The sequence below is a fragment of the Ptychodera flava genome, chromosome 15 (genome assembly GCF_041260155.1).
Source record: "Ptychodera flava strain L36383 chromosome 15, AS_Pfla_20210202, whole genome shotgun sequence".
Classification (NCBI taxonomy): domain Eukaryota; kingdom Metazoa; phylum Hemichordata; class Enteropneusta; family Ptychoderidae; genus Ptychodera; species Ptychodera flava.
In genome coordinates this window covers 23,978,433-23,988,985 of record NC_091942.1, presented here as the reverse complement: position 1 = coordinate 23,988,985, position 10,553 = coordinate 23,978,433, and the positions used below count along the sequence as shown (strand labels likewise).

At 37.9% G+C, this 10,553-nt stretch overlaps 1 protein-coding gene across 1 annotated transcript; it reads left to right on the top strand.

The window, feature by feature from the left end:
- The first annotated feature begins 2,593 nt into the window (after positions 1-2,593).
- Positions 2,594-9,370, top strand: LOC139152380 (uncharacterized). Its single transcript, XM_070725508.1, has 3 exons — positions 2,594-2,674; positions 6,833-8,054; positions 8,876-9,370. Exons 1-3 carry the CDS (start codon positions 2,660-2,662, stop codon positions 8,974-8,976), a joined length of 1,338 nt encoding a protein of 445 aa, XP_070581609.1. The 5' UTR covers positions 2,594-2,659; the 3' UTR covers positions 8,977-9,370.
- Positions 9,371-10,553: the final 1,183 nt, after the last annotated feature.

Genomic DNA, 10,553 nt, shown 5'->3' with positions numbered 1-10,553 from the left:
GACTTTTTGTCCTCACAAACAGTTGAGCAAAATATCCAACATGTTTGATATTTTTTGCCTCGCGAGACAAATTTCTCACCATGGGCATGTGCTAATTCCTCGCCATGTGCACGTGTTTTTCCTCACGTCTTTTTCACTAAAGCGCGTGTAGAAATCACATGACAGTGCAAAATGACCACCCGTCGCCTGGCCTGTAGCATTGAAAACACGGTCACTTTCAGTTTGATAAATGGCAGATGCCGTCAAAATACATGACAAACCAGATGTGAACTGAATGTGCTCACGTGGTTTACAAAAGCTTCATTACAGACAGTGGTACACTTCACAAAACAATCAGATATCTGTCACATCATGATATGTATCATGTTTCATAAATTTTCGCATAATACTATCAGAGTTATATCACTAATTACAAAACTTTACTTAATATGCAAATGAGCTGTTTATTAACTTGACACTGCTCAATGCTTCATTGGACGATTAGATATCTATCAGATCAACATATGTAGCGTGTTTCATCAAATTTAACGTCGTAAGTTTGGAGTAATTAACATAATTGTACTTGATTAGAATATGATGGTTAAAGGTGCATATTATATGTACAAGAAATCTGATTTTGGAATTTCACTGAAAATGTTCATCCACTATACATCGGAGTCTATGAGGAAACCATGAATAATTTTTTCCCAAGATAAAAATAGGTAAACCTGTGTATTTATGTACTCTCGATTATTAATATTAATGTACTTGATTAGACTAGGGTGGTAACAAATGGATGTGCTCGCCAGAAATTAGATTTTGGAATTGCACTGAAATGTAGATTCACTGTTCATGATAGTCTTTGAGGAAACTATGAATAACTTTTTCCAATACAAAATAGGAAAATCTTTGTATTCATGTACTCTCAATTATTCATATTAATGTACTTGATTGGACTAGGTTGGTTACAAATGAATATGTGTGCAAGAAATGGGATTTTAGAATTTCACCGAAATGTTGATTCACTATACATGATAATCTATGAGGAAACTATGAATATTTTTTTTTCCAATACAAAACTATCTAAATCTGTGTATTTACAGATGTTTGATAATTCATTTTTAAGTACTTAGTTAGACTAGGATGGTTAAAGGTTGATATGTGTGCAAGAAATTGGATTTTTGGAATTTCACTAAAATGTTGATTCACTATACATTGGATTCTATGAGAAAACTATGAATAATTTTTTTTACAATTCTAAATTAATTTATGCTTTTATTATAGGTGTTTGATAATTGATGCAAATGTACTTGATTCAAATAGGGTATTTGAAAGTTCAGATGTTGACAACTATTATGATATTGGAATTTCACTTTTCATGGTACTAGTAGTCTACAGGTAAATGTTAAATTATTTCCCTGACAAAACTTGCTATATCTCTAATATGTAAGTAAGAGGAATTGTTCATTGTCCTCAGTTAGCTCGATTTACAATAAGACATGCCTCAGAGTTGCCAAGTCAAGATGTTCATGTGACAGATAATTATACTTTTGTTCAGATTTACAGTTAAATGATTTCAGAGAATGAAATCATGCAGCAAACCATTTTTATCTCCCAGAATATTTCTGAACACTGAAACTGCATTTTTGTGGGTTCAAACCCGATTGAAAACTAGCCGTATTTTCTACCCTGGGTTAGTAACTCTGCTGGTGGCCAGAATTGTCCCCGAGGTTATCGTTCGCTCAGTTAAAGCGATGAATTCGCTTCTTCGCTTCGATAAAGTTTGTATGTGCAATGTGTGATGGAGGGCATGCGTGCGTGAGTAATTCGCGAACTCTACAACGTGGTCTCAGTCAGAAAAATGTAACAACTTAGCCGGCTATTGAACCACTCTTTTTTGGGAGTGGAGATTTAGCCTAGCGGTTCTCCCTGTGGCCTCTCCGCTAAGCGACTGATGCTGTACGAGTGTTGTGGGTTCGAACCCGATTGAAAACTAGGCGTATTTGACGGGACGGTTACTTATGAAAATTAAGTGACCCCCTGAGCTGTTTGAAAAATACATGAAACCCCCCCCCCCCCTTGCAGTTTTCAAATTTAAGGTAACCCCCCTCTGGATTTTGCCGGCCCACCCCCAGCCGTAATAACCGAACGCTCCCTGCCTTAGGAGCTTCTCGCTATTTACAACTACGGCTGCGACCAAGGCTTCGCCTCGCATGCTAACTTATTAGCCTTACACTGCGCGCGCCAGTGCATAGCTGTGGTGTTTTACGACTCTCAGGAGACGTTCAAAGTCGTAAAAGTCAAAATCAGCCCGTAAAAAGCAGGAATCCCGTCTGAAAACACCACACCTATTGACCCACAGCTCAGGTCACAAGAGCCTCAGTGGAGGAAATTGTCTTTCATGTACCCCGTGTTAACTCAATGGAGAAAGATTAAATTTTCATGATTGTTATGCTGACGTCTATCTTCTTTGGAGGGTCATGACTTTGTTTTTTGAGTAGGTAGGGGATTTTATTTTGACAGAGGCATGAGAAAAATTGCCGGTGGATCCGCAGCCACAATAAACTGAACACTGCCTCAGGTCAGGGGCCGCGTCTCTGTTCTGAACAAAAATAGTCCCAGGCTGGATTCACTGCACAATATTCCACACAACCTGTAAATCCCTGGTCGCAGCTACTCCATGATGTCAGGACAGGTTTGTATGACGTGTCTTTAAAATGTCCGCAGTGTTCAAGATACCCGCTATTTTTTGAAGAAATCTAAGTTAATTTGCAATTGTATCTAGTGATCTAAGAGGATCAATTATTTGGTGTCCGATGTTCGTATCTCCGGCATATTTGACGTAGAAAGTCATTTCTATGGTAGATGTAGTACACTCAGTGTGACAGTTTTCGGACGACCTCAGTTTTCGGACGTTTAGTGACATACTGTTAGTTACACTCACTTCGCTCCGTATCGATAGCGTTTTACAGGTCATGTGACCTCATATTAAGTCACATGACACTGTTGTCCCGTTTTCGATGGTTTTTTTGGTAGAAGCTATTGAGTTCGCTACGAGCGGCGGTCACAATTTGTCGTTTGACATAGCGTCAGTGATACTGTCAACATTCTGCCGTCAGGTCAAAGTAACCGAAATTTTGACTAAAGTCCTGATTTAGCATTGAATTTTGAATGTGGGGAGAATAATGATTTTGAAAATATTCTTTCCATTGTTCGCTACGATTACATGTAGTTTTAACGAAAACTGCGCAGTTTTTTCGAGAAAAAAAGTACATTTAATGAACGTAAGAGGTGTACAAGTTTTCGGACAGACAATATTTAGCATTATTGTGTAAACGTAGTAAGTGACTTACCGCGTAAAAACTTGACAGGTAAATAATTCCATACGATGAGATATACTCGCTTTTTTTATCAAATAATGCCTGTGCGATTCTAATACAAACAAAATATGCAATGGAAACAATTATAAGTAATACTCCCTGTACAAACTTAGCGAAGTTAGCCACACCGTACCATACAAGGTGCCGAAAGCAACACACACAGAGACAGCCCGTGTCCGATATCTAAGCGCTATACACGTCGAAATATAGTTGAGTCGTCCATGGATTATACATAAGTAATTATCATGAAATATTCTTATATACAGTTTTCTAAACACATCGAATTAAAAATCGGTGGTTTGAAGTTTCAAATTATCAATACTTAGCTCCTAATCACATTCCAAACACGACGTCCGATTACTGGATTGCAGTCCGATTACTACGCACTCAACATGGGGTCAAAACTTTGGCAACTTTGACCCCGAAATACCACTCCCGTCGTGTCAACTGAGTTTGAGGATAACCACAATAAAGTTTCGAAAGTATGGTAATAAGATTTTGTATTGCTGGTCATTTACGAAACGACTTTTGGCGAAATTCACTACCCTATCCGAAAACTGTCACACTGAGTGTACTGTTGCCGGCACTTTCCCCATTAGTCCGTGGGCCAGAAGGACACACCGTGCACTCCCATATAAACCTACCATATGGGTATTTCAGAGTTCATTGCAATCTGCTGACCAAGAAAAAACATGTTAATATTGAATATTTGTGGATGCACTGCCTCTCTTGAGCCAACTTGACTTGCGTAATGCTCTATGATAATAAATAGTGGGTCGGGTTAGTGCGTACCGTATCTTCTAAATGAAGCATTAAATACCATAAAACGTACATTTCTATAAAGCTGAAATAATGTTTATTCTAAAAGCGATGGCCACTTTCCGAGAAAATTACTATATATGGGACAAGGTAAAGCGAATTTTTGCTGTGATTTTGTAATTTTTTTCGCCAGAAGTGCTACCTGATTATTTTTTTCTAATAAGGGAAATTTGTGACAGGTTTCAGGGATCTTTTTATTGAATTTTATGGGGTAATCGAGTAGAGAGATGTTAACATCGGATGCCTTGAGATTTACTGCTTCTACAGAGTCGATTTTGACTTGCATGAATTGCCAATAGGGCAAACCAGGGATATAGGGCACGGTAACATAATGGCTCCTGGATGAAATACAAAGTGCGTGACGTCATGGAACTGGTATTTATAGAAAGCGTAGGCACTGTCATTTGTAAAAAAAGAAAGGTGTGTCAAAGAAAGTATATCATCTACAAAAGATGGCCTTTGAACTGAATTGTTGCTGTACTTTTGTAAACTCTTGCCTGGATACCTTCTTGTAAAGAAAAATCGTGACTCATTTAAGAGATTATTTTCCTTATTCCGCATTTTGAAGTACAAGAAAACATTATTTCGGAATGGTGTATGTTTTTATGAATAATTTTAAATCTTACATGTATTTGCGTGTACGGGTAAGAGCGTTTGGGTCAGGTATTCTTACCGGATCATAAACACAATTACAAAATGTCTATTCTAGGATATCGATATTTCTTCTGTCATCTGATAGACTTCAGTTCCTTAAAGATATTTTGATCACGCTATAGGATACAGATCTTGTTACAATTTTATAGTTAGCTCAACTGCAACAACCTGCGACAATGCTGGAGGTCAGTGGTTAACTTTGTAGCGTACGCATGTGCTTATGTGTGTGTGGATTAGTGCATTTGTCATTGCTGTAGTTGTAGATACAATATTAAAGCTTCTTGTTATCTGTTTATGTATTTCAGGAGATGTGTCACTCTTTAGGAATGGACCATTAGATCTTGGGAGGGTGGTCAAAATCAGAAAAAAATTCAAAGCAAAGAATTAGGGGGAAAATCTTCAGACAAGTTTGCAAAATTTAAAAAAATCGAATGGCAAAAAATTAAAATTCTAACAATTTACTTAGAAAAAAAATAGCACATCACGACTCACTCGGAAAAAAAAATCAAAAATTTACAATTGTACAAAACAATATTCACAATCTGATTGTGACCACCCCACCTCCCAAGCTTCAATGGTCCGTCCCTTAGGCCAAAAGAAGATATGTGTGTATAGTGAACATCCCGTTTCAAAAATGACCCTAAATATCGTATGATTTTTACCACTGTGACATGTAACTGTAAAATCGGAAAAAGACGTGTATTTCAGCTGATGAGTCAGTGCTTAAGCCAAAAATAAAGATGTGTGTGTAGGTTGACCCAATACAATTCGTGGCATTTTTAGGCCAACCATATTTCGATCTGGAAATCAAGGAAAGACATGAAAAATTGTCTTAATTGCATTTTGTTACAGATTTCAGACCTAAGGAAATCATGTTTTCGAGTAATTTTTACATAAATCGCTGCTAAGTTGTGAACGAATTCGAAAATTTGAATCACGCGAAGTGCGCGATACCTTTTGCGGCCAGTCGTTTTTTTAGTTTGGTAAGCGAACGCATTTGTGTGGAATCGGCTTTAAATTGATGTTTACGAGTGTTGACTAGCAATATTGCGCACGAAGTAGTTGCGTTGCGACGTGTTCTGTCTTATGCGTACAACAAAGTCGAATATTAATTGCAATTTGATACACAGCCCCTTTATTTCGGATACGTGATTTTCGATATTGGTTTGACCCAACCATGTTTATATTTTTAGTAAGGATCCCGTCTCACTCAAACTGATATATTTCAGACAAAACATCCATCCGCGCCGATGCCTAAAACGTGTGCGCTTCTTTCTGCCGTGGTGATACTTTCTGATAAAACGGTAGTGTCTATGCTGAGACGCTGTTTACTCGGCTTGAGGCTGATCTGAAAGTCTGGCACAAGGACAGATATGGATCTAGAACTGTTACAGTTGTCAGTCGATGATAGTTACATAAAGGCACTTCTTGATCCCGGGAAAAGTGAAAAAAGAAAGTAAGAAAAGACATCCAGCTGTAGAGAACTGCAAGTCAATTACGTGTTTATCAACCCCCATCGATTAATTATTTTATTCTGAATAAGGAACGCATCTAGCCGGAAAGTAGTTACCCTAAATATTTGTCCACTCTGTCATACGCAACTCCATAACAGCCCTATTGGGATGGGAGGAGGCATGGTGACCATGTACCGTCACTGTTTCGGAAACAAAGCAGAGTAACTCTTTGTAATTATTGTAAATATTCCTGACTGACAAGTTAATGTAAAGCTTATTATGTTTGGCATAGCCGTCCGACTTGTGACGCCCGGTCAAGGTCAGCATTAAAAATGAAAATTTGACAATTGAAACTTCCTGCATATTTAATTAGGCAAGTTCCCATCTGAATCCCCCAGTCCTGTCTAAATTATGAGCCAGGTTTTACAATCCATTCTGACCTGTATGAGACTTAGTTTACTTGATGAAAATAAAAATATTTTTTACATTGATTGTGATCAAAATGGGAGAACAGTGTAAGAGTCATTCTTTTTTTTTCAAAAACAGGCTTCCTGCGTAAATGTCCTTGCTTTATTGCCTACATGGAAAGACAGGTTCAACTTGGACCTCGAGAAATTATCCATCCCAGATGGACTGAAGCTTTTTGAGGCGGTCAATCCATCTCCGGCCAGAGGGCCAGGTACGAAGAGTAGTACAACATTCTGTTTCACAGAATACCTGGAACACTGTGCTGATATGATTGAGAGGTACAGCATTGATTTTCTTCTGTCATGCAGAGACGATACATCGGTTGTCAAAGCTGCACTGTGCGACAAATTTCCACACATCCCTGGTCCAACTTTGGAGGCGATGATGTTGTGCCATAACAAATACCTCACCAGGAAATATGCAGACCCAGATCCACATCCGATCAAATTCACTCACTTGGATCTCGACGATTTCACGCTAAATGATCTTGAAGAGGCTCTTCAGAATGTTGGCTGCCCCGCAATCATGAAGCCATGTGTTGCAACATCGTCACGTGGTGTTATAAAGGTAAATTGCCTACAGGATATGGTTACACAGATGAATCTCTACAAGAAATTTCCAGTCTCTGGCCTGTGTGAATTTCTGAAAGGCAAGATCAGCCATCGCAAATACCCAGAAGCATTTAAGAACGGTGTAATCGTGGAAGAGTATGTTGATGCAGCTGCAATTGTTGGCGTTGAAGGTCTAATTGCAAACAAGCGAATTATACCATGGCAAGTATGTGATGTGTTCGTCTGGAAAAACCGACCAGGCTGTGTTAAGGCCTCCCTCCTTCCCAGTACCTTAGGCGCAGACGTGATCGAAAAGGTAAAGATCAAATTCCGAGATATTGCCGAGAGGATGATAAGCCATGGGTACAACAATGACTTCCTTGCTATGGATATTTTCATCTTGAAGAATGGCCACTGCAAGTTGATTGAAATCAACCAAAGAATGTATTGTACTTTTATAAACCTTGACAACCAGTGCTACACCAATGGCAACCCGGTCCGCGCTCTGTTAGACTTGGCACAGAGCAAACCGATCCAGCGACCAATTAAGGTCAAGTATGGTCTAAATGCTTTTATCACGACGTACAATAAGCAACCAACGAGACTGAGTGACCTCCTGGAGTTGAATGATCCAAGCACAAAATATCTTTTTACGCCATACTTTTCACCGGACGAAGAGGTAGCTGTACCGTCTGATGATACAGGTATCATTATAGCCGTGGCAGATTTTATATCACCACGTCATGAAGGTAAGTTATGTTCTGCTTATTTTAAGCTGAGATTGCTCAGCACGCATCTTTAAACTCATATTCCAACAACAACAACAACAACAACAACAACAGATACTATACAGAACAGAATTATCAAATTAATAATGAGCACGGACTTTCTACATTTAAAACGAAGGAAAAACTAAAGACTGAAAATTAATAAATAATGTGTCTTAGCATGAAATATAAAGTCCAATTTGATGACCTGGTGTACTTTCTTTCAGGTCTTCTTTCTTGGGAGAAAGGGATAATTAATTAATTGTGTCTGATAGATTGTTCGATAAAGCAGAAGTGTCCCTTGTGATTGAAACAGGGATGAAAATGAAAAATGCTGTTTAATAGATCAAACTAAGATATCAAAAGAAGTACAGGACGTGATGTATTGATCTGTTTGCCATCAACCGATTGTAAAGTGCGATGCCAGCATTGAATGCCCCAGAGGAGTGATGTACACTACGTATTTGATAGAGAACACTTTCATATTTAGTAAGCAGATTCAATGATTAAACAGATAATATAATTTGGACATTCCGGCCTAAATTATGACCAAAACCATCCCTTTCACAACTTTTGAAGTTTACTACTGGTTTGTATGGCGGTTGCTGCGCTCGTTCACACACAAGTTTCGTGTTTGAAAATCTTACAAACACATTCATGCATTACATGCCAATTATTAGCTCTTTCGACTTTCCGTATTTACAAAACTGGTAATTTTAAGAGGAAAACTGATCAAGGATTGACCTGATTACTATCTTTCACGGCAATTCATATTGGTTTTTTTTGTTCTACTTTATTTGCAGATCTCCTACCAGCTTTCTACTCTCTGTGTGACAAGGTTATAAAGAAGCCTGAATGGAGTCCAAGTGGTGGAACGAATGCATGCAACGAAACGTCTTCTTAAAACAAAGACGGAGGACACTACAAGAGCATGGACAGCCATTAAATTCCACAATGAAGTACATTTTTTTAATACTCTGTATTTTAGGAATGTCTATTTTGAATGAAAATGTCGCGTCTGTTGAAAGGTTTTATGTGTTCACGTTTTTTGCATTTTGCAGGTGTGCCAGAAAAAAAATGAAGGAAAACTCACGGGATGGAAAACTGAGTATAATTTCATGTCAGATCCTAGGTGTAAATGGGAGCTATTACAATATAAGAGCAGGGATTTCACTTTTCGCTTCAGTAAAAGTAAAGCAAAACAACGCAGAAATTTACATTGGAAATTCCTTTAAATTTAGAAAGATTGAGGAATTTACTTTCCACTGACATTTCCAATGCTGATGATATCGCAATGGAATATGAAAAACAGAAGAAACTGTACGATAATGTTAGTGCTAGCATCACTCAAGGTGCAATAGTAAGGTCACGTGTAAATTGGCATGAACATGGTGAGCGCTCACAAAGCTTTTCTAACACGATCGGAACAAATTTGGGAAAATTGGATCTTCATATTTTTCGAATTTCTCGAATGTGTTAGCTACCAAATAGTTGAATGTTGCAATATTACAAAGTACCCATAAAAACAAGTGTGCAACTTAAAAAAAAGCAGATGAGCTTACATTTGCAGATTAAAACGACCTTACGTCACCATCCAGTTATCCCAAATTAGTTCCAATCGTGTTATCTTTAGTTTGGAAAAGTCTGAATCAGTGAAGAATTACATGAAAATTTTGAAAAATGGTCAAAATCGCTTTTTTAGCAATCAAAAAGATATTTTAAGTGAGCAAAATAATTTCTTTTCCGAGCTCTAGAGAAAACGAGATTCAAAACTGAGGGTGATAATATTCATACTCTTCTGATATTTCACTTATGGGGGCCCATTTTAAAGCTTTAAGTAAGAAAAATTTTCACGGTCGAAGTTTTCAAAAATTGAAAATTTTATTTTTACCGATAAAGATGACACGGGGACGGGAGCCATTTTGAATTTCAAAAATCGGAAAATGTCAGGTAATTTGTTTCTCTACTATCAAACTTTGCATGAAGACCCCCTCATTTTTATTCTCAATTTTGTTAGAGTATGGTTGAAAGTTTCGGAAAGGAACGTTTAATCAAAAGTTTGCCTTTCGCTTGCGAGGAGCACTACCTTAACTGCTACAAGACTATGATGTCATGTAAAAGCATTGGATGCTGCCAGCATTTGTCCTTTAACATTTTTAACAAGGTAAAAGCTGCCGAGAGATTTTTTCACAGTGTAAATGCTGCCGAGAGACTTTTCACAGTGTAAATGCTGCCGGGAGAACTTTATTCTTTTGTTCAATTTTTCAGAGCAATAAATGTCAGTAGCATGTTAGCAATGATTTGATGTCTAAGTTTCTGAATGAACGAGCTAATATTGCTGCAAATATTTAGCAAATGGTCTCAGAGACAGTTAAGTTACACTGTCAACGACAGGTAGCGTATCTAATAGGTGGATCCGTGGCGTCGTCCGGCATCCGTCAAATTTTACATTCAAAGCTCCTTTAAAACAGCTGCACCAAT